Source organism: Ascaphus truei, chromosome 2 (genome assembly GCF_040206685.1).
Source record: "Ascaphus truei isolate aAscTru1 chromosome 2, aAscTru1.hap1, whole genome shotgun sequence".
NCBI classification, from domain to species: domain Eukaryota; kingdom Metazoa; phylum Chordata; class Amphibia; order Anura; family Ascaphidae; genus Ascaphus; species Ascaphus truei.
This window is the reverse complement of record NC_134484.1, coordinates 53253872-53279659: the sequence shown is the minus strand read 5'-3', so window position 1 is coordinate 53279659 and position 25788 is coordinate 53253872. Positions and strand designations below refer to the sequence as shown.

At 39.9% G+C, this 25788-nt stretch overlaps 1 protein-coding gene across 6 annotated transcripts in view; it reads right to left on the bottom strand.

Annotated features, from left to right (window-relative positions):
- The window catches only part of CSMD3 (CUB and Sushi multiple domains 3), a 1548521-nt gene that overhangs the window by 527067 nt on the left and 995666 nt on the right, over positions 1-25788 (bottom strand). For all 6 annotated transcript variants that reach the window (XM_075582415.1, XM_075582410.1, XM_075582412.1 and 3 more), the window contains 3 exons: positions 11562-11700; positions 3606-3793; positions 1216-1410 (listed from right to left, as the gene is read on the bottom strand). In XM_075582415.1, the coding sequence (XP_075438530.1) occupies positions 1216-1410; positions 3606-3793; positions 11562-11700 (522 nt within the window). The remainder of the gene's footprint in view (positions 1-1215; positions 1411-3605; positions 3794-11561; positions 11701-25788) is intronic.

The window sequence follows — 25788 nt, the reverse complement described above, 5'->3', positions numbered from 1 at the left end:
ATTTAACAATTAAAAAGAGTCTGAGGCTACAAATTGGGTAAAGAGTAGACTTACTCAATGTGTTTGCATGTTTTAACATTTTCATCTTTAAGCCACCAAAGCATGAATATGAATAACTGCTTTATAGAGAGAGCAGGATTTACATTGTATGCATGCCCAACTGGCTGTGTTAGAGTTATATCAAGCAATCAAGCAAATGAAATAAAATAATTAGAAACATTATAATAGTTCTAGAATAGTTAGGCTAGAAATGTTTGAAATGACAAGAAAACTGCATCAATCGTGAAAAAGAGAATGCCTTGCATCCTTGATTTACAAAATATGATGACATCGTTTTTTAATTGTGTACTTGATGGAATGCCAGCTATTCCGATGTCATCTATCATATCTAAATGATTCAATGGCAGGAACTGCAACCCTTGCATAAAAATAATATATAGTATGTGACTTCATTGTAAGAAGATCAAATATAGTCTAGACAGGAGAATCACCTTCATTTACTAACAACACAATAGCACCATAAAAATGTAATTTGGAAAAAATGTGCTGTAAATGTAACTCTCCATAAGTAACAGTGAAGACATGAGTTTAATCCAAAAATTGACTTGGGAAAATGTAGAGCAAAAATGTCTTTGGTTCATCGTTGCCATGAAAATGACAGCAGATACTGTATTAGAGTATCCCATCCAAGGCAGTTCAGACTCCAAAAATCTACCTGGCTATAGAAATGCAGACCACAGGATACTGGTTGAAAGTATCCTGCCTTAGTTGAAATACTAATTACTGTACATGCCTTCTGAGACTCTGACCTCTAGTAAGAGCTATGGATCAGTGTTATGTTGCTTTTGTACTGCTCAACAACTCTGCTCTATTACTAATTAAAAAGTGGGTGGTATTGCTGGGGCAAATGCATAGAGTAAAGAGAATATACATTCATTCAATTGATTGAGATGTAATTTGGGCAACAAGGAAATGTTGATTTATGTGTCCGTGACATTTAAAATGTATCATGTCTACAAGGATCATTTTATTTGGCACCAAATAAACTAATACATGGTTATTAAAAACACAATTTAATTAGCTCTGACACTTTTATTTATATGGTTACTATTTCATTGGAGATATAATAATTCATGTAAATAAAAAAAATGGTATTACTGAAATGTTAAGTATTTGGTTGACTTATACAATTTAATTATGAACGGAAGTTCTTACCATGACAACTGGGTAAGACTCTGTTCCATCCAGGTCTCCCATCATCTCCCATGATACATGTAAGTGTTGAATATCCTTGAAGGACATAGCCAGCATCACAATAGTATGTAACTGTTGATCCAAGTTTATAGTCCATTCCAATTCTAGTCCCATTCATTATATTTCCAGGATCAAAACATGATTCACGTAACTTGGCTACAAAAAAAACATATATATTATCATGCTTATGTTTGAATCTATAGAAGTAAGGAATGTGGGGTCAGTCTGAGTATTTCTTTTTGAACAAATGTTTTTTCTTAATAGAATAAATGGAAAATATGGAATTATACAGGTATATTTATATTTTACCAATGCACCATATCTAGAATTGTTTTACGTTTACCTTACATTCTATAAATAGATACTGTAGACCTAAAAAAATATTATTCTTAAAATGTAAATCTATCTATCTATCTATCTATCTATCTATCTATCTATCTATCTATCTATCTATCTATCTATCTATCTATCTATCTATCTATCTATCTATGAAGAACTCCTTTATTACATATATACATATATACATATATATATACATATATATGTAATAAAGGAGTTCTTCATAGATAGATAGATAGATAGATAGATAGATAGATAGATAGATAGATAGATAGATAGATAGATAGATAGATAGATAGATAGATAGATAGATTTACATTTTAAGAATAATATTTTTTTAGGTCTACAGTATATATATATATATATATATATACAGTATATATATATATAAATACCAAAAGACTAGTAGCGTCAAAATGGCAAGTAATAAATTTAAAGTAGAAACAAATAATATCAAAAATAAAACAGGTAAAGCAGTGAATCATAAAAAAAAAAAAGATGATACTAATCCACTCATCAGATTGTCCAGTCAGTTGTTGTCGCTTGAATGGGTGTGGGGCAGCTTTCAGCAGAAGAACCAGTTCCACAAAAATCTATTAGACAGAAGAAGAAAGCGCACAACCCATAGCGTAAAAGCGTACAAATAGTTTAATAAATATATACAGAGAGGGATACAAGCTCACTCACAAACATAAAAAGTAATTAGGCATGTATGAATATAATATCACCAACACGGGAACAGCACAGCAAGATCTCCAGCAGCGTCAGATGAAACAAATGCCGCCTGCTCGTGTCCCAAGGTCTCAGACCTCATGGATGGTGTTGAAACTTGAAATCGTTGGAGTCCTGGGTTGTCAGTCTCTCCACACCAGACCGGCAATCAACCGCGCCAATTCTGGGGCTGTGTGCAGGGCTGGAAGCTTGCCACTGCTTCCGACCCTTGTTGATGACGTAGTGTCGGCGCTGCTTCCTGATGCGTTTCGTCAGACACACTGACTTTATCAAAGTATATGTATTGGAGATGTATTAGCCTTTGATAAAGTCAGTGTGTCTGACGAAACGCGTCAGGAAGCAGCGCCGACACTACGTCATCAACAAGGGTCAGAAGCAGTGGCAAGCTTCCAGCCCTGCTGCACACAGCCCCAAAATTAGCGCGTTTGATAGCCGGTCTGGTGTGGAGAGACTGACAACCCAGGACTCCAAAGATTTCAAGTTTCAACACCACCCATGAGGTGGTTGGTGAGGCATCTGACGCTGCAGGAGATCTTGCCGTGCTGTTCCCGTGGTGGTGATATTATATTCATGCATGCCTAATTACTTTTTATGTTTGTGATTGAGCTTGTTTCCCTCTCAATATATTTTTATTAAACTATTTGTACGTTTTTACGCTATGGGTTGTGCGCTTTCTTCTTCTGTCTAATATATATATATATATATATAATAAAGGAGTTCTTCAGTATTAGGTGATACCTTTTTTATTTGGACTAACATTTTATAATTATATATATATATATATATATATATATATATATATATATATTATAGTCACAAAACTATGGCATATGGAATATAGTCATTACCTGCTATCACCCAATTTCATCAATTCAAGTTTAAACACCTCTCCATTTTCAGGATATCAAAGCACTATTGGGGGTGAAATGTGTTGGAGAATTTCTTAGATGGGTTGCTAAATAAATATTGATTCTCAATTGATCTTGTACTCCTGAAGATTGATTGTACAGTGCAAGACTTCATTTAAATGTGACAATATACATTTATATTAACTTCATAACCCAAATGACTTTGTTCTCTTAAAAAAAAAAAAATATGCTACTGGTTTAAAAGTAGGAAGACATTCACTTTTCATAGTACATAATATAAGAAAAAAAATAACTTCACAATAACAACATAGTTATGTAGGGATATATACAGTGTCTGTAACACAATGTAGAAAGCAGATACTGTTTGCAATGTGAATAAATCAGAAAATTTTAAATACAAATTCATCTCACCTTTGTATTCTAAATGAAAACCAATAAAACTAACTGATCCATCACTTCGAAAAGCCAGGTGCATTTTGTTAGAACTGCTTTCTATCCTCTCTGGTAATTTACTGTCTTGGAAACTTCCAATAAGAGCACTATTACCATCGGGCCCATCATAAATATAGAGGAAGTCATAGTTTGGCTCTATGCTGAAACTGCAATAGAAAAAAGAACATATTTAATGTAACATAAAGCATTAGAATATTTTTGTATTTCTATCAGAGATTGTATTTAACTTTTCTTCTACTACAGTAAGTCTAGAATACATTACTGCAGTAAAGGAATACATTACATGATGCATTATCACTATAATAAATACAGTTTATACTACAGTGCAACAAAACAGATATTCCATTTGAATATTTAAATTATTATGTAAAGGTTTTATAAATATATACAAAAACAAACAGATAACACATCAAGTACACATTTGGTTAAATTAATTTGCACTTATATGTAACACTGTTTCCGCCCCCCCCCCCTCCCCCACCTCTGGGAGATCCACTGCTGTTACTGTTACTAATGTTAGTGTGATGCTGAGGCATACCTGCTGGTTAAGGAGATCTGAGTTGCCGCGATGGTAAGGGGCAACAGGACAGGCTTTTGTGGTTCTCTAGTTCTGTATCGTCAGTGCTTCAGCGCCTCCAGCTGTGATGGGCTCCTGGGATGCAGAATGTCAGCTCCCACCACAATACTCCTTACCCCTCCTTCCCAGGAACTGACACCCAGGTAGAGGTATAGTGAACTGATATATTTATTGGTCACACTGCAGTATTTCTTCACTTAGCATAGATGTTGATGTTCAAAGTCCCAGGACTTCTGGATGGTGCTTACCCCGATAGTATGGGGCCTTGAGTCTTGATGGTCCCCAGGTCTTTTGGCCTGGGGTGGGCCAGCTCATCCGCACCACGGGAGAGTCTGACTGCCCATGCTCTCTCCTTCGCAGGCAGAGCAAGACTAAATAAACTTTGCTACTCCAACTTGGAAGTCTCTGGAAGAGGCGGGCTCATGGACTGTACCTATCTCTGATAGGCTGTGCACAGGCCATGAGTCACCACCTTACTTCCTTCACTTACAAGTGAAGCATAAGGGGGGTCACTGGCCCATAGATTAACCTGTTATGGCCTGGAGTTAACAGGACTTACCTAACAGATAAACTATATGGGGAAAGAAAGGTATTATGGGACATACCCTGTTACACTCTCCCCTGGGTTGAAATTCCCAGCAACCTCGCTTGGGTCCACATTTGTGGCACCATCCATCATTCTGGGATCTGCAGAAGGACACAAATTGATACATAATTAGCATATATACATTGATTGAATAATATACACACATTCTGTATCATCCACTGAAAACAGTTATGAAATACTAACATAACTGAATGGATTGAACCTAGAACTAGTACCTATGATCCGGCTTTTTAACTGGCCGTCCATCATAATCTTCCGCCCCCACCGAATAGACTCAGCAAGCACCGGCTTGCTGATGGACCTCCACCCTATCCTAGGTCCCTATTACCCATTCCCTGATGATGGAATAAATAAGGGAGTCAGTTATGAACGCCTTATAACTGGTTTCACGCTGGATATAGTCTGTGATTGCTAACTTCAGCCACTCATGGCGATGGTCCTCTATCTCCTGCATGATAGGTTCAGGCATATAGGGAAAAAGATAACATGAGACTGCCAGAACCTGGCTCTTATGGCCCGGTCAGCTCTACTCAACTTAAGTACATTCCGACCAGCTCCCTTGCTGGGTAGTACCCCAAATCCTGGATCCCTAGGGTTTATTTTCCTATTAAAATCATCAGGGCCCTTAGGGACATGTACTCCCAACTTAATTTCGCTCTCTTCGGTCGACTCCTCAGGAGTAAATACACCTTATTCCCACCAATTGTCAACTACAGGACCCTTAATCAGGATTACCTGGTGTATTTTATCTCAGGGGCATAACCCTGGAACATAGGGTACCACCACTTACATGTGCCCTGTGATAGCGACTCAGATCCTGCACTATCAGGTCTGGCATGCACTGGTAAGAATGCACTTGAGGTAACAGATGGGGATGAAGACACAGATCTCTCTGACACTAGTGACTGGGATCTAAAGGAATGATAACACCCTCTACTCCCCATCTCTTGATACACTGGTATATCTCCCGCAGACTCCCCAGAACTTTCACTCAACCAATTCCCCACATTTACATCTTCCGGAAACTTGGTTAATATAAACAGCTTAACTGTAGGGTCAATATATTTTACCCTCTGTGAACCACAGGTTGAAGATGGGGCAGTGGCAGGGGCAGAATGGACCTGAGCAAAGTCCTTAATGTCCAGAACAGGGGTAGAAGCAGATGGGGTATGTACCGCTAGGGCTTGTAACTGGGGCTTTAACAAGTCCACTAAATGTTTTCTGAAAGGGGCTCCCTCTCCCTTTAACAGGGGACTGTAATTTGGACTCTGTAGAATGACACCTTCGCAGTCCCGCAGGGTATATCGGTGCAAGAACACACTTCTTTGGAGTGTAGGCAGCCTTTTCCGGACAGGCGACCTCTGGTGGATGCAGGCCCACACTCACCGAGTCTGGGCCCATCATTGGTGCTACCGGCTCCGCGGGTGCCATCTTGGTGGGACATCTGTTAGTGCCAGTATCGCGAGACCACTGGAGCAACACACGCCCAGCGCCATTGATGATGTCACTTCCGGTGAGACCGGAAGTTCATTACTGAGCTGCGCACCAGACGAGGCCTCACCCGGCGCCTCAGGCAAGTAGGCCGCCAAAACCGGATCTGCTGTAAAGTAGGAACGTGGCGGTTCACCCACAGCAAGGTAGGGGACATCAATCAGTTCATTCGCAGGCATCACAGACTCCGGCGTCATCTGCGATGGGTTGATCTTGACGGACGCTTCGGAACCTCAGCCGTCTCTGGGAATGACGCATCTGGACCAGAACTTCTCTCCGCATGGCAGGTAGGCTATGGGCTCATCTCTACAGGTCCCACTCGGTAGAGATCCTCTTCTTCATCTGGTGGGGACACCTCCACCAGGATGCGATGCCAGGGCGAGTCATTCGCCCAGGTGACCATACTTATGATGCTACCTTGCTCAGTGGTCACCTGTGGACCCACTCCCGACACCCTCGTCAGAGTTGGTAGGTACTGATTCCAAGCCTGGGACCGTCCGTACTACTTTGCAGGCTGGACCTGCTGTTTTAGGGCACACGGATCCACAGCAGGTTCCGCAGCAGCACCTGAGGTAGTAGTTGAAGGTGGCACCGGACCACTGGAGCCTCTGGCCACATTTATAAGGGCGCACGGGCCCGCAGAATCCGTGGTAGTAGGAAACAGGAAAGAGACCGCACCAGTCGGAGTAATGACTCTCAAAATAGGTACACACACCTCCGCAGACACTGAGCTGGCAGGCCGCAGATAGTAGGTGCCACAGTGCAGGCACCGCGGATCTAGGCCGACAGAGCCACCAGGCAGGTGACAGTGCACGCACAGACAGCGCAGATGAATTTGCCCTCCAATCCTCACCATCAGGTAGCCACCTGGGAGGGAGTAATTGGAAACTTCCAAATCATTTGCTTCACTAGAGGCAGCCATATTTGCGGTGGTACCTCACAATAATATAGCAGCTCCTCTCTCTCTAACAGCTCACAGTAGAATGAGCTCTGGGGACTGCTCTTAGGAATCCTCTGATCCAGGACAAGAGCTCCGATTGGCTGTTACTCGATCAGCTCCTCCCCTGGGTGAATCTCAGTGGTGGGGCTAGTATCATCAGTAGGACTTGACTCAGCTTGAGACAATCAGCATAAGGGGCGGCACCCTTCATTTGGCGCCGAAAGCTTGCAACTCTTTCTGCAAACTTCTGCAAATCTTGCACACCATCCCATGCAGTTTCGTTTTCTTGGCAGGAGCTCCATATTGGACTCATGCACACGTACCACCACATGGTGGGTGCCATCTTGGAAACCCTGTTTGTGTATGTAAATGTTTCTTATGCTGCAGCTAATAACTCAGAGACTACTCTTTGGCAGGCAAAACCTCCTTTGAAGCATATCTCATCTTGCTATTAATAAATCCAACTCTCTTGGCTCTTGGATTCTTTGTGCTTGGGACTTACTACTCATACATAGGACCGAGTGGTACCTCCTTTCCGGACAATACCCACAGACTTTATGTCATCCCCCTATAGGCAATAATACTGCAGACCCTTCCTTCAGCGGCTCCTGGGGACCACCCAGTACTACCCCCTTCTAGGCATCCTAAACCTATCAGTCCATAAGGGTGACTTAACTTAAACAGCACAGTAGTTATTATCCAAACCCAAACATCCTTAGGCAGAACAGGTAGATCATAGATCCCATTGACTACCACTGTTCTCTTCCTGTAGAGCCAAAGCTGAGATAGTACTTTTCTCTTCTGGTTTTGTACTGCTATGTTAAGCCTGAAAGCCTGTCCTGATTATCTCAGCAGCGCCTCCAAATGTAACACTGCCCCCCCCCCCCTCTGGAGATCCACTGCTGTGACTAATGTTAGTGTGGTGCTGATAGATCTCATACAATCCAGGAGGAGCATATATGGGAAACACAATGAAAACTTTCTAGTCCAGGCAGACGCCCTTGACTGCTGAAGGGATCACAGGGGAACTGGAACTCTCTGGCCAGGAAGGAACTGGACTCTGGACCGCTCAGGAGAGAAACCCTTTACAAGGACTTGCAGAATCCTAACCCAGCAGAAGGCACCCTTCACTCCAAGTACCCACACTCCTGACGAAGCCGGAAGCAGTCACTTTTGGACTGGGCGAAACGCGTAGAGTGGAGTTTCTTGGACCAGTGGGCGACCCGTATTTCTTTGCCGCATCTCAGAGCCGTGACGTCAGACGCACACAAGGACGCAAAGCTGAGAGTGAAGCTACGATCTTACACTGCAGGCGAAGGACACTTGGAATACCCAGGGGAAGCCGGTGAGAGCTGCGACAAACCCACAGCACACATATATTGTGTAAAACGCTTGTTTTATTCTAGCACATTATAAGTGCACATTTTAAATCTGTTTTTTATAAAGTTCATTATACACCTGATCGCGCTATGTAGTGCCTTTCCCCTTCTTTCATATACCATCCCACTGATGAGACGAGCCTGGAGGGAGATCCACATACCACGATTATCGTATGGTAGCAGCCCTATCTGCCAAACGCTTATTTATCTCTGACATCTTGTGAGTAGACTCACCTCAAGAGCCAAGATTTCAACACATTATATACCCAATTGTTAATACATCTACACTTAAATTTTGCACTGTTTTCTTTGTGTTTCCCATATATGCTCCTCCTGGATTGTATGAGATCTATCACACTTCTTGGAACCCTTGAAACAGGTCCCACCAGAGGGTTTGAGCAGGGTCATTTATTATTTGATATTTTTAATTTGGCACATATGGTACATTGCACTTAATATTAGTTGCACTTATTATTGTCACATTGTTTGAGTTGTTTGCGCCTTATTTCACTACAATTCACAATATAGTGTGGTGCTGAGACATACCTGCTTGTTCAGGAGAGCTGAGAAGCTGCGATGGTAAGGGACAATAGGACAGGCTTTTGGAGTTCTTTACTTCGGTATCATCAGAGCTTCAGCGCCTCCAGCTGTGATGGGCTCCTGGGATGCTGGATGTCAGCTCCCAACACAATACTCCTTACCCCTCCTTCCCAGGAACTGACACCCAGGCAGATGTATAGTGCAAAACTAAACTTACTTTGCTACTCCCACTTGGAAGTCTCTGAAAGAGGCGGGCTCATGGACTGTACCTATCTTTGATAGGCTGTACACAGGCCATGAGTCACCACCTTACTTCCTTCACTTACAAGTGAAGCATAAGGGGGGGGGGGTCCACTGGCCCATAGATTAACCTGTTACTGTCTGGAGTTAACAGGATTTACCTAACAGATACATTATGTGGGGAAAGAAAGGTATTATGGGACATACCCTGTTACATATATAAATGGACATGTACAGTATTCAGTAATAATAAATTGATGCAAATTCTAAGAACAATGAACAAAGGCAATATATAAATTTAAAAAGTTTGCAGGCTGCTATATTTGCTTTTAACACCAATGAAATGTAATGTGCTATTATGCAATTCCATTTAATTAAATCAAATTAATTAGTTTGACTAATGCAGAGTCCTCTATGTACAGTAATAATAAATTATAGTTGTCTTTCATTTGTAATGTTAAAGAGTATTATATCTTATAAACAAGCATTTAAACTTTAAAGAAACATTTTGGAAATTCAGTTCAGTAAGCTATATATTGTAACAGTAAGACTTACTGGGAAATTCTGAGCATAACTCATGGAAAAATGCTTACATCTACAGCGTGATAACTAATTATTTTCTGATAAGCAGATGCACCATTTTAATTAGCTTCCTTTCCCCCTGCTACCCCGTCCATCACCATTTAGTTATGTGGTGATTTGGGTGAAGAAAACCTTATGAAGTATAGAAGCAAATAGCAATTAATTACACATTTACACATACCATTGGGAATAAATAGACAAAGGCTAGACAGAGAAAAATAAGGCAATTGGAACACTTGATAAAATAGTATTTAACACAACGCTATATGTCTAAATATTCATAAATTAAACCAAAAGTTCAGTTTGAAAATCAAACTAGTTTATTATGAAATTTACTAAGTTGCAAATCAGGAGAAAACAAATAATCTTTAAATGTTTAGGTAGTAATTAACCTGCTGTATTATAAGTATTTGTAGTCAGTAATTAACTAACTGCATGCAGGGCCCATGTGGAACAACTTTATGGGGGACAAAGTACAGAATTATTAACTTTCTGGAGTACTGTACTGTACATGGAGATTTACAAACTCATCTGTAATTCAAGATGCCTAGGGGATTTAAATATGTTTTACCTAGCATTTTTATCTGATCTTAGAGCTCGGAGCTCTTTTTTTGAGAATAAGAAAAACAATTCAGTGACAGGTGAAAAAAAAGGGTCACGTACACAGGGGATGGTGGACAGGGAGAGGACCCTCGCAACAACGTGTGATCAGGAGATGCTACAATAGGGAGCAAATTGAACACACAGACTAAAAGGAAAATATATCCCCACTGATGAGAGCACTCAAAGCCCAAGGTATTGTGAAGTAGTGTTTGGAAACAATGGTAACATTAAAAGTATCAGATAACTTTATTAGAGCTATGATAAAAAAAAGGAAATGATGGGTAAGTGATAAACAAAGCAAGGACCAAATGGGTATTATATTAAAGGGTTAATGCCCACCAAAATGTTCAACACCTTATTTATAGCAATCAAATATTAAAATATATGTACAGTATGCTATTCGGGTCATAGCACCACAAAGTGAGTGCCTCTCTGTATTATAAGTAGACGACAGTTGTTGTGGTTTGAAAGGAAATAATTGTTACCATTGTTTAAAAACTCGACTCACAATACCTTGGGATTTGAGTGCTCTCATTAGTGGGGATATCTTTTCCTTTTAGTCCGTGTATTCACAGGTGAACAATACACTTTAAACTATATTATGGTGAAAAAAAATCTTTAAACCATTAAACAAAAATGTGCAGATGGAATAAGCAGGTTGGATAATCAAATACTGAGTGGTATATTTTTAAATGTTAGTCAAAATGTTTCAAGATTAATTCCATTCTTGCTGTTTTTTTCTGCTCATAGTAATATTGATAAATATTACATTCTATAATATCTTTATTGCAAATTTGTAATGCTAAAATGGAACATTATTAGTATGCATACATACCATACACTATTAAAAATGTATGTTTCCTTTCTAGATTATTAATCTAAACAGGGACCTTTTAGCATGCGTTAAGTAACTTCTGATACTGCCGTTCAATGGCTCTTGCAGAGAAATGCTTACCTGATAAATGCTAAGGATATCACATAGTCAGCATTGACTGTAATAGTCCAGTCACAGTCTCTGCTGTGAGGATATGGATGAGGGAAGTTTGGTGAAAGAATAAAGCCAGCAGAGCCAGTTAAGTTTCCCCCACAAGGTGCTGTAAAAAAAACAAATATATATACACTTTATTGATGTTACCATCTCACCTACCAACTTGTAAGAAAAGTTACCATGCTTTCATGGAATGCCAAACAAGTTTAGACATAATCTAAGGAGGTTATATCCCTCATTCTATAAAGTGTGATAAACGCAGATGACGTGCTATCACAAGTAAAGCCTCATTAAAGTCAATGGAGCTTTTCATGTGATATCATGTCATCTGCGCTTATCCCACCATACAGAGTAAGGGCCTCATGCAGTAAGCAGCGATCAGCCACTTAACGCCAGATTATCGCCAAAAAAGCCTACAGCAATTCAGTAAACCCCGAAAAGCCGACAATAAGAGCAAAAATTGCCGGGTTTTGTTGCCGAGAAAAAATAAATCGCCAAACGCGTGGCGATAAGACACTTATCACCAGTTTCTCAAACTCGCTCAATTCTAGAAGCACCGGTCAGTTTATGGAGGCTGATCACTGCTCTAGAATGGAGATTTCATCTCCAAATAATCCTGCCAGAAAAAGTTGGCAAGAAGGTGGTGAGAAGATGCCGATAAGCAGCGAGACGGCACTTAGAAAAGAAAATGCATTTTGCCCACATAGGCAGTAGATATTAATACATCTGTATTTCAAAAGAGGGAGTTTTGTGGCTTCCAAAATGGTTGCTACAGTATAGAATGCCAAAAAATCTTAATACTTTACATTCAAAATTATTAAAAATGGCATAAGGAGTGGGATAACAATTTAGTGAGGCCAGTTAGTTATTGTGTCTGTACAGGAGGAGCATACTGGTCTAGAAAGGAGGTAACAAAAGAGTTGTAAATTGTGACACAGGTGTTTGTGTCAGAGGAGGGTGGTAGTGATGAGAGTTTAGATTTTCAGATGGATTTCAGAGAATTAAAGACAATGAAACGCAGGTTGCAAACATAGCAAGGAATGTGAGGAATGTGAAAGAGAAAATGAGATGAGATTATGGTCAGAATGTGGAGAAGGAGATATTGAGAAAACAGAGAGAGCAATTTTTAGTCACGATGAGGTCAAGGAAGTGGCTGTTCTTGAGATGGCTTGAAGCCGTCTATTGGTGGAGACCTAAGGGAATAGTGACAAGATACTCAGGATAGAAAGTGATCTTCAATTTGTCATACAGTATGAGAGTCGGTGACTCAGAAGAAAGGAAGAAGAATATCCAGGATTTAACCACAAAGGAAAATTTAGTTTGAGAGTATAGATTTAGGATGCTAGAATGCCAGGGAAACAGGTGCAGACAAGAGCTGAAACTTTATACTTTAATATAATTTTTTAGGTTGAAAAATAAATAACTAACTTCATTACCGAGACAATTTTCATGTCATCTTTTCTTCATATGAGTGATTTAGATTTGTAATATTTGAACGTCTGTGTGCTCTACATCTTTTATAGTAAAGGTATTATTATCTAAGACGAGATCTGATCTCCCATAGATACTTGATGCCATTACAACTACATGGGGCATATAAAATCCTACCAGATTTACAATCACAAGTTTCTTGAAATCGTAGCACAAATAATTATATATATATATATATGTATATATATATATATATACATACAATACATACACATGTAGAGGTATCAGTACCGTGTTAGCCGAGCTTCAATTATCAAAAAATAAATAGATGATACCGTTCTGTGGCTAACGAAATGTTTTTATTTGTGCGAGCTTTCGAGATACACTGATCTCTTCTTCAACATCGCCGGAAGAAGAGATCAGTGTATATCTCCAAAGCTCGCACAAATAAAAGCATTTCGTTAGCCACAGAACGGTATCATCTATTTATTTTTTGATTATATCTATATATATATATATATATATTGTACCAAGTCTATAGTCCACCTAATATGTTTTTCTTTACATAATTTACTGTTCTTTTGTCATTATTACAATTATTTTTGGCTTTCAAAAGATGGCAATCAACAGACTATCATCATTTAGCTGTCAAACGATGAAACAGAAAATGGTCCAAATCATCTTTTAAGTGGTCACCACACAGTAAAAGATGCAGCTTTGCTGTACAAATGATCTTTGAGTTATATGTCCACTGGTTCATAAAGATCTTCTTTTAACAAATGAATAGACTCATTTAAAATACCAACTTAAATGTGTTTATTTCTTCTTTGCATAATGTCAATGAATAGAACTGTAGTTATATCCTGGGGTTTTCACTCAAATAATTAGGGTTGTAATACTGTGTGATTTTCATCACAGTGTCCAAAAAGTAAATGCAGAAATAGAGAACTATAACTCCTTACGTTTTTGTTCCAAGTTTTGTTTTGGAAAATAAATGGGAATATAAAAAGACAGTGACAGTAGTATAACATTAGCAACAATTATTTAGGCAATAAGTAAATTCTGTCAACTTGTCAGTCTTTCACTATGCTGTAGGGAATGGATGAGGGAAGGAGAGGCAGAAAATAAATCATCCTGAATTATTATTGAATTGCAATCTTTTGTTGAGACTTGAAATTATAGGAAATCATAAGAAAAATTACAGAGGTGTCAAATCTCATACAGATTGAAATAGGGGTGCCCACAGTATATTGGCATATGTATTGTCAAATTGTGTAGATCACTTTTATTTTTGAAAATTTTTTTTTTACTTAGCAATGGGTTCTCTAAATAAATTAACCCTTTAACTTCCAAACAAAATAAAATGGAGAAATAATAAATGCCCATGGGGATATAGAACAGTATGTTTTAACTGACACTTGAGAAGTGTTCTATTTATTCACTATTATATGAGCTCTACTAATAGAGACCATCATTTTTCATTTTCATATTTTCTCGTCTCTGAAAATATCTATTTTATTTAATGTTTCTTTGCAAGACTTCCAAGTATCTTTTTGTCCTCTAAATTTCCATTCCTGACACTCAGATTATTTTCATATGCACATGCTGTATGCAGACTGACCGCACAGGTGAGAGCATCATGCTGTCTAGCAAACATCTTACATGATGACTTCTCAAACATTTGGATTAAAATGAGGGCAATCTGCCATATAACAGCTAGGTATTTTTTATATACAACCATATTTAACGTTGAATAGGATTTAGCATTTCAAGGGCTGAAATGGTCTAATTTCAATAAGTTTGTAAATAAGAAAACATTTTTACAGCAACATCATTATTAATGTTGCACGCCACCTACTGTATAAATGGGTGAGACAGTGAGTCAAAATCTGATCTGCAGATTTTCCACACTGTTTTTACAAAATTCCGCTCCGCACATAGAAATTCAAAGATGGATTGGGCACTAAAAAAATCCACCATAAGAGCCACTTCATCCAGATGTTGTGAAATGAGAGAGGGAGAAAGAGGGAGAAAGAGGGAGAAAGAGGGAGAAAGAGGGAGAAAGGGGGAGAAAGGGGGAGAAAGAGGGAGAAAGAGGATTATTTAAATATATATTTTAAATACCGTTAGCATATCTCCCAGGTATCTAAGGTATGCTTTTTTTGAGCACAGTCATCTTTCCATATGTTATTTGGAGGAAGATTTGAGTGATATGTATACTGCTTTAGTCTCAGTCTCTCCCCCTTTCCCCAAACAGATTAGGGTTTGTAAAAATCTGAATCCGAATCCCAATCCGTGGGACATAGTTTTAGTGATAGAAGAAAAAAAAATCTGCCCTTTTGAGACTTATCCATGGAAATTTGCAGCTAATAGAAACTTGCAAATCCACAGTGGATTTAAAATTTCGGCAACAATTTCTATAGTGGAGCAATGTTCACTTGTAAAAGAAATAGGACATACAGATGGACCTCTTTGGCACTATTGTAAAATTAGAAAATGCCCAGTGCTGCCAAAACGTGGGGAATAATCCAAAAGATCAGTGTGTACACAAACAACACTGATAACATACATGAGACTATTAAGCGCTTATCAAAGAAAAGAGCACAAACAAGGATGATGCTATATATATATATATATATATATTATTATTATAAAATAAATATGAACCGCGCTCTAAATAGTACAAGTGAAATAATCAATGTGTTTCAATTATATACATAAAGTGAATAAATCTACTTAGGTGATAGTGTCCTAAAACTATACTTAATTGTGAACAAAACAAGTTAAATAAAACCTGTAACTTCCATGTGATAAACTCTATGGCTGCTGCTGTAGATATCATAGAATGGCTCCACAAACCATAGCACTAGTGAGAAAAACAAAAGAAAAAACAGCGCAAAACCTCATTGTGTAATATTCAAATATATAAGTATCGCACGTACATCAATAAAATGGTATATAAACATAACATGTTATGGACATGTTACCACAACGCCCGCTCTTCTACACCAAATCCGATCGAATACAGGCCAATTCAGGAGACAGAATCTTGCTCTCCCGGGCTGTTGTAGATGGTCTTTTAGTCCTCGTCTTAATCGTCTGTTTGGATCAAGAGATGCAACCTCGCCGGAACGCTGGTCTACTCAGATCCTCGTGTCAGACTCTAGGGGAACTTCAGATGACGTCACTCCGTCGCGTCTAAGACGTCTCTGGCGGTGTAGGCTAGTAGCGGATGGGAGTGTCCGTATGGAGACACTGAACGCAGTGTATAATAAAATCCACAATAAAAATCTGTAACAGCACTTGAATGTGCACCTCCTTTCTACGCGTTTCGTAAACAAATACTTCTTCAGTAATTCCCTGACGAAGTATTTGTTTACGAAACGCGTAGGAAGGAGGTGCACATACAAGTACTGTTCCAGATTTTTATTGTGGATTTTATTATACACTGCGTTCAGTGTCTCCATATGGACACTCCCATCCGCTACTAGCCTACACCACAAGATACGTCTAAGACGTGACGGAGTCGCAGTGACATCATCAGAAGTTCCCTTAGAGTCTGACACGAGGATCTGAGTAGACCAGCGTTCTGGCGAGGTTGCATCTCTTGATCCAAACAGACGATTAAGACGAGGACTAAGAGACCATCTACAGCAGCCCGGGAGAGCAAGATTCTGTCTCCTGAATTGGCCTGTATTCGATCGTATTCGGTGTCCCGGGAGAGCAAGATTCTGTCTCCTGAATTGGCCTGTATTTGATCGTATTCAGTGTAGAAGAGGGGGCGTTGTGGAAACAAGTCCATAACATGTTATGTTTATATACCATTTTATTGATGTACGTGCGATACTTTCCTGATGAAAGTCTTCACAATATATTTGAATATTACACAATGAGGTTTTGCGCTGTTTTTTCTTTTGTTTTTCTCTATATTATTATTAGTCTATTTGTAAATCACCATCATATACAAAAAGAGGAGGGGCAACTGGGAACTGAAACATCTGAGTTTCGTCCACTTACCTCTCCTCCTTTATATATCATTTTTATTATTTGTTTCTATATCCTTGAGTTTGCTTCTTTTTTGGTTAAGTTTTGTGCTGAATACACTCTCTTTGTACTATGCTCAGAAACATTTTCAATAACAGAAAAGGTTTTATTCTAACTTAGTTTCAGTCTATATTTCCTGGCACAAAATATATTCAGTAAATGTACTGTATATGGAGCCTTAAAAAAATTAACAAAATAAAATAATTCAGTATAGTTGTAGTCTCTCAGAAGAAACAAGAACACAATGCTTTTACCATCACACAAATGTGTATATGTTATATGTGTGAATCTCTGATTAATTATGACAAATATGTTTGCTGTCTATGCTAAATGGACATTTTGACTCCAAGCTTTTACAGTCCTATGTGAATTGCAGGATACAACTGACATTTTAGTTCTAAATTACATACAGTATATTTTATATTTAAAGACAAATTATATTCCTATGGTTAGCCTATTGTCTGTATGTCATTCTCTGCCTGCACTTTGCCATTTTCTATAGGCTTTTTTGGCTAGGAAGTAATTACATTATACTAGGAAACAGGAAGGTTTTTTTGTGTGTCAATGTGTTAATACAATTGAACAAAAAATAGCATTGTGGATCATTGCAAAATTACTAGCCTCTAGCAGACACATATCTGTAAATGGTGCATGTATGGTGTTTTGTAGTGCAATTGAAATTGTGTATGTATGGTGTTTGTGGGACGGGTAACTTTGGTGCATGTATTGTATGATGTGCAGGGGTTAAAGCAGAAATTATAAAGGGAGGGTTAGTTTAGGTGGATTTCCCTTTTAATCTAATGCATGTACTGTATGTGTTGAAGTTATCTTGTGCATGCATGCTTTTTTGGGGGGGCTAATTTGGTTCATATATTGTGTGTGTGTGTGTGTGTGTGTGTGTGTGTGTGTGTGTGTGTGTGTGTGTGTGTGTGTGTGTGTGTGTGTGTGTGTGTGTGTGTGTGTGTGTGTGTGTGTGTGTGTGTGTGTGTGTGTGTGTGTGTGTATATGTGTATAGAGGGTGTCATTTGGTTAATATTGTGCTTGAGTGTGTTGGTGTCATCCCTTTGAACTTCGTGTTTGTGTGTATGTTGCATGTGATGTGCTTGCAAGATAGTTTTTGTTATACATATTGTTTTTTCATATATATATATATGTTTTTGGTATATATGGTGTGGTGCAAATAGTATATATATGGTATTCCAGAAAATTGGGCTGGTGGGTTGTGTGTGCACCCATTTTGAAAGGTACCAGTCCTTGTTTTCAATTGACTGACAATTACATGAACTCTTTAAACTCCAATAGGAAAGCTGTATGTTTTCACATTGACATAATATTACGAATAACGAGAGGACACAGTCTGGAGGTATAAAGGCCGCGGCTTTATTTATTAATAACTGGGGATAGCGTACCACCAGTCCGTGCCAGAATGCTCAGTGATGGGTAACGCAAAGGGGGCACCCGGAAGTACGTCCCGGTGACCTGCCCCCTCATTGCAACCCCCAGCCTTAACAGCCCCGAGCCCCTTCTGGCAGGGCAGGCACCTACCCCGCCCCCAACTGCCGCCGCGACAAAGCAAATTGGCCAACCATGACTCCTCCTTCAGGATCTTTCGTCCTTGTTTGTTTTCAACCGATTCTTAAACCGCTGCGAGCCAGGACCAAGTGAAGCACGCATGCTCCTGGCCGCTGGTTCGGCTCGTGAGGCTCCTCCCCCCGCTATGCCCCCGGACGCTTTACGGCCAACCACGTTAGGGGGGGCCATGCCCCCCGGTCAACAGCTGTTGCCTGCCCAGCCGGGCTGGCCAGCTTCATAGTGTGTTGTTAATCAGCAAATAGACACACCCTATTATCATTATATCCATAACTATTCGTATTCCAGAGGCTCCTGACTTTGGCCCAGATCCAGAAAAAAAAAGTAGTAAGCTTTAACATGCCTCAGTTCTCATTGGTCTTAATGGGAGTAAAGGTGTGCTACAGCTTATCACTCTTTTGTGTATCTGTACCCAAGTGTCCTGTTCTTGGGTTTAATTTTAGTGAACTGTCCAAGGACAGGGACTTAAAAGGCTGAAGAAGCCAAACAAGTGACTAGTCAAAAGTGGTTTAAAAAAATGTAATAGAGTGTGAATTATTAAGACAATGTAGTCAACCCTGCTCAATGGCTGTTTGATAGAATAATTACTACCTGTCAAGTGTTTTCTCCTCTATATAAATGTTTATCTATTAAAATAGTGCAGCATTTTTAGAACAGTTGATTAATCAAAATACAAAAACACTAAAAAAAACTCAGCTTTTTTTGTTAAACGTCATATTAACAAAATAATTTTAGTACACAATGATATGAATCTCCATTATTGCACAATGCTGATTTCTTATAAATTCCAGATACACACTGCCCTATTCTTAGAAGAAGAATTTCATACTTGCACTCTATATAAGTAGCATACTTTCCTTGAGTAGTAAGTAGCAAGCAAAGACCACAAACCAATCTTTTGGGGTGAAAAAGTCACAGCATTTACATATCAATTAACTTATTTACATGTGATAACAGTATCATAACTCCCCACATAAATAGCATCTGTGCTATTTGACTTGCAGGCTTAAAATGCTTTGGCCAAAGGGTTTAACTAAATTACCATTTTTCAAGAGATATATAGGTATTTCACTGTGTATTTTTGTCATATTGGATGTAGCTTTGGGCTTCTCTGTTTTTTTTTGTATGTATTTTCAATTGTTTGAATATATTTTCTACTCCTGTCAATATCCGTTTAGGATCCTGGATCCATTTTTGTAGTGTTATTGAGCCACCTGTTAGTACATCACTGCTGTCAACATCAGTAGCACTATATTAGGATAGTTTGTTTTGTGGCTTGTGTAGCCATGTAACCTCTGGCTACTAAATTTTATACCCTAGTACCATAAGTCCTGGTAGGAGCCGGCAATGCTAGGGTTAAACCCAACTCACATTTACTCCCTTCTACATTTTTGGGTATTGTCCAGCCCTAGCCATGTGTTCTCTCTGGGTTCAGAGTGCTGTGTTCCTGCCTTGCCCCTGAGGGGTAAGGATAGATCAGACTAGCCTAGGGGGCTCAAGCTCCTGGGGTGACTAGTCATTTCCTGTCCAGGGAAAGGATGACCCCTGGGCTGGGACACTGGAAGAGAAGGGACCAGTTACAGTATGTTCAGCTACGTTCAGTTATGTTCTGTTCAGTTGCAATAAACCTGTTGCATCGACCTATGTTACTCCAGAGTAATTTCTCTACATCATGTAAGTTCCTGCAGGTATAGACCTCTGGCTATGGCAGGATCCCTGCAGGATGGAGTCGCTGCACTATCACTAAAGTGTATTCTGTTACGCAACTCCCTACAATATCATGGAGACTCAGACTTCTGTGAACCAATAGGTGAGCACCACAATACCTAAAGCTAAGTCCCCGCTGGCGCTGAGCGCGCTCATGCTTGGAGAGCACTTCAAGCATGAGCGCCGGGTGTCCTGCTTGTATGTGCGCGCAGGGGAGGGGGGGGCATTGCGGGTAGTTGAGTGCACGGGTAAGTATATGTTTTTTTTTTACCTAAGTGCCGATCACGGGTGAGCGTATGTGCCCGAGCACGAGCGCACCACGTGAGCGGGGACTTACAAGCTCAGCCCGCTCAGCGCTAGTGGGGACTTAGCCTAGCACCTATCTACCAACAAATCTCCCTTAGGGGGCATAGGGGTGTTATACTTGTAATTTCCATGTATGTGTTTTAAGCACTAATTTAACATTAACTCATGAACTAAAATCGAGCTTTAGATGCATAAACTGCCTTGATGATGATTTTGAAAAGTAGACAAGAGATATAAAAACAGTACATTATCTTATGTAATGTTAAAAAAAAAATTCTTAAGGCATAAAGATGAAGCTCAGAGGAAAAGCTGAACAAATATATAAACTAATGTTAAAAATCTTAAGTACGAACACAAGCAGAGAAGCCTTAAACATGATTGCAATGTCTGTGTGTGTCTCCGTACTGTTTATCAGGATATACAGTATTTCCAAAAGATATGTACATAATAATGTATTTCCTTGTTAAAATATTGTAAATAGGCAGATACATGAAGTGCCCTGGTTTTGCCCCTACCATAGCTCAGTTATAAATGTGTAAGCAGATGACTTTAAATTTTCAAACTATTTTTTGTTTATATCAAGCCGCAAAACACAGCACAATAATGTCAAGAAAAGCACAACTTAAATAATGAAATATCTCACATATAAGAATAAAACATTCAACCAATGCAACGTAACCTCCCGTAATATAAAAAAAATCAAAATCCAAGTGGTGACTGCATGAATATTTTTTGGGGTGTGAAATGAATTATTAGAAACACAAAGATAAAGGGGGTGAAATATTAAGGCAATATTGGAGGAAAACTGATGCTTATTAAACGTGTCATTTCAACTTTTGTCTCTATGAGCCCAATGAGCTACATCTTGACATTTTTAGAGTGTAAACAGTCAGACAAGGAGAAGTCACATTACGTGATACACATATTATACCCATATTATAATTTGTTGTATTAAATTATGAGTCACTTTTTCATCATTCAATAATCAAAAAAAAAGTAAACCAGGTTTAATGTAAGTTAACATATTTGGCTTGTAATCTACATCAAATGCTAGAAACTTTTACAATTGCGTTTCTTGATCTTACAAAAAAAAAAATAACATTATTTATTTTTGGACAGAATTTTGAAGTTATAAAAGTCTGAAAAAGCAAGAATATTCTGTATACAGGCATACCCCACATTAACATACGCAATGGGACCGGAGCATGAATGTAAACTGAAAATGTACTTAAAGTGAAGCACTACCTTTTTCCACTTATCGATGCATGTACTGTACGGCAATCGTCATATACGTGCATAACTGATGTAAATAACGCATTTCTATAGTCTCCCTGCTTGCGCACAGCTTCGATACAAGTAGGGAGCCGGTATTGCTGTTCAGGACGTGCTGACAGGCGCATGCGTGAGCTGCCGTTTGCCTATTGGGTGATATGTCCTTACTCGCGAGTGTACTTAAAGTGAGTGTCCTTAAACCGGGGTATGCCTGTACTGTAGTTTAGAGATGTGTGAAACATTCACTGCAGTTCCGAAAATTGCCAATGTCACACAGTATGTGAAATTTTTATAAAATAGGTGGTGTTAAAAAATTCACTATTTAGCAAAACTGTTATAGACCCTTTGGAATGTGGACTTTTTAAAGGGCTTCAGCAAGATAGTCTCATAGCTGTGACTGTGACCTTGTAAAACCATGCGATTTGACATGGTCATAAGTCGCGGAATGAAATTTGACAACTAGCTGTATTCTGTTTTACAAATTGCATCATTTACATTGAATCTATTAAAATGGAGAATAACAGAAATTAATCAGCCAATCTGGGTATTGAACTTTGTTTTGGAGTGGAATTAACATTAACAATTTTTCACTCTTTTTTTATTGGAAAAATATCAGCGAGGATACAGGGTTGTCATGTGCATATGACCGAAATTAGGACAGAGTTTCCAATAAACATTTTAACCTTTTAACAGAGATAGAAAAGGGGGGCGGGCAAACAGATGGGGATGAAGAGGTGGGAGGAGGAAAAGGGGGAGGGCTAAGCCAGCCCCGGCGGTCGGTGCTCCAGTCACGGTTCCCAAGTTTTTTGGAACTGCAGCAATTTTTTATGGAGCATCGCTGTCAGTCTTTCCATAGTCAACACTGTATTGATCCTTTTCACTACTGTGCCTCTAGTTAGGGCTTTTATTTGCTTCCAAGCCGCCGCGGCCTAGCATCTAGCGGCTGTGAGGATCGAGGCGATCAGTCAGAGGGTCTAAGGGGATCTTTAGTCCCGTGGTCTCATGTATTAATTTTTGAATCATGGACCAATATCTCTGAAACTCTGGACATGACCACCAAATGTGGGCCATGTCCCCCTTTTGACCACATCCCCTCCAGCACAGGTCAGGTGTGCCAGGGAAGATCTGGCTCAGCCTAGTCAGGGTCAGGTACCACTGGAATAGAATTTTATATATATTTTCTTTGGTGACTGTACAAATAGAGGTTTTAGTTGCCGATTCCAAAACATCCTTCCAGTCATCTGTGTCAACTGTCAGGTTTAAGTCCGCGGACCACTTTTGCATATATTTATGGGTTGGGGATCCGCTGTCAGCTCTAACCCCCTATAGATCTCGGAGATCAACCCCTTCTGGTAGCTGTCCTTGATACAGAGGGATTCGAATTTGGTTAGTGTGAGGAATTTGGTATTTTGGGAGAGCAAAAAGAGAAAGTGCCTAATTTGCAGGTATTTAAATAAATGCAGATCCTGGGTCTGATATTTATCCCGGAGCTCCTGGAAGGTGAAGGGCTGTCCCTTCTTCAGCAGATCTGCAACCAGCCTGATGTTCAGGTCTTGAAATTGACCGAATTTTCTTTGCGCACACCTGGGCGGGAAATTTGGGTTTCCAAAGATGAGGGTGAGATGAGAGGGGGATGCTAACGGACCATACTTCCCTTTATTTTTGAGCCATATGTCCCACGTATATCTCATTGATCCTAGGTCAAACTTCCTAGGGATTTTCTCCTTGCCCCCCTGGGACCAGAGGTACACGGGGAGGAGGGCCGCGTAATGGGATTCTATTGAAAGCCAGCATGAGGAGGCCGGGTCGTAATTCCAAGCTACAGCCTGCCTCAGCTGTGCCGCTTGGTAATACTTTATCACATCAGGGACCCCAAGGCCTCCCTTAGTTTTGAGGGATAGCATTACCGACTTCGGGACCCTTGGTCTCCCGTTTTTCCAGATGAATTGGAAAATGTGGAACTGGATGTTTTTAGAGCTGGAAGTGGAACGGCTATGGGGAGGGTTTGGAAGAGATAGAGAAGTTTCGGGAGGATGTTCATTTTGATTGAGACTATTCTTCCAAACCAAGAGATTAGGAGTTTTCTCCAAGACTCAAGGTCTTTTTTAATCTAGTCGAATAGGGGGGGGGGGGGGGGCGGGGGGAATTGTATTGATATAGGGACCTATATGAAGTTGAGATTTTAACCCCAAGATATTTAATATTGGTTTTACTCCATTTATATTTATAATTATGCTGTAGCAATTTCCACGTCAGCTCTGGGAGAGTTAAGTTGAGAGCTTGTGACTTATCCATATTGACTTTGTAGTCTGAAATTGTTCCGAATTGGTCTAGTAATTTTTGGAGGTTGGGAAGGGAGATATGAGGGCTAGTGAGGGTCAGTATTACGTCGTCGGCAAACAGAGAGATTTTGTACTCTGTTTCAGCAATCATAACCCCTTTTATACTTGTTTCGTCTCTAATTTTAGCCGCAAGAGGTTCAATTTATAGGGCGAATAATAAAAGGGATAATAGACATCCCTGCCTGATTCCGTTTTTAATTTGTATCGGATCTGATAATCCGCCTGGGAGCTTAATGTGTGCCGTGGGGTTTTGGTAAAGGGCTCTGACTCCTTGGAGAAATGGGCCACTGAAGCCAAATTTCAGCAAAGTCTGATCTAGGTAGGACCATTTGATTCTGTCAAACGCTTTTTCAGCGTCGAGATTTAGAATCATGGCCCTAGTTCCAGTGAGATGCACATGGTCAATGATATCCACAATTTTGCGGGTATTGTCAGAGGCCTGCCTTCCTGACACAAAGCCTACTTGATCAATGTGAATAAGTCGAGGGAGAATTGGGTTGAGCCTGTTTGCTAAAATCTTGCTGTAGATCTTGAGATCCGTGTTGAGAAGGGAGATTGGTCTATAATTCCCGCACATCAATGGATCTCTACCTTCCTTGTGGATGATGGCTAAATTAGAAGAGGAGATTGTAGAGGGAATCGAATCGCCTGCCAGAAAGGAGTTAAACATATCGAACAGATAGGGGGTCAGAGTTGGCATGAATGTTTTATAGTAAATATTGGAAAATCCGTCAGGGCCGGGAGTTTTGGCTAATTTGAGGGATTTAATGGCTCCAGCTAGCTCTTCCTGTGAGATTTGTTTATTTAGGCATTCTAGCTCCTCTTCAGAGCGAGAGGGAAGATTACATTGCGCGAGGTATTGCGCTATTGTCTCAGGATTGAAGGGTTCTCGGTCTGGGGGATGCAGGTTATATAAGTCTGAGTAAAATTTTGCGAATTCTTGGGCTATCTCCTTCTCTATATACAGTAGGTGATCTGTCCATTTTTAGTGCGAATTTTGGAGATTTGGGATTTAATCCGGGCCCCTCTAAGGGGGGAGGGGGAACAAGGTAAATATATCAAACAACATATAGATAGACGCAATGTTAATTCCCATTGTGAGGAGTTCTTTTCTTTGCACCTAGTGGAGGGGGAGGGGAGGGGGGGAAAGGGGGAGGAGGAAAAAGGTAAATATATCAAACAACATACAGATAGAAGCAATGTTGATTCCCATTGTGAGGAGTACTTTTCTTTGCACCCAGTGGACGGGTGTCAGTGGGGGGTACCGCTGTCTGGATGTCTATACATGAGTGGGGGGGTAGGGAAGGGGGAGGGGGACAAGATAGATATATCAAACAACATGCAGATAGGAGCAATGTTAATTCACATTGTGAGGAGTTCTTTTCTTTACACCCAGAGGAGGGGTGTCAGTGGGGGTGAATGGGGATAAGGAGGAGTGGGGGGGAGGAGGGGAGAGGGGGGAGGGGGTGCGAGACGGGGGAAGGGGAAGGGTGGAGGGGAGT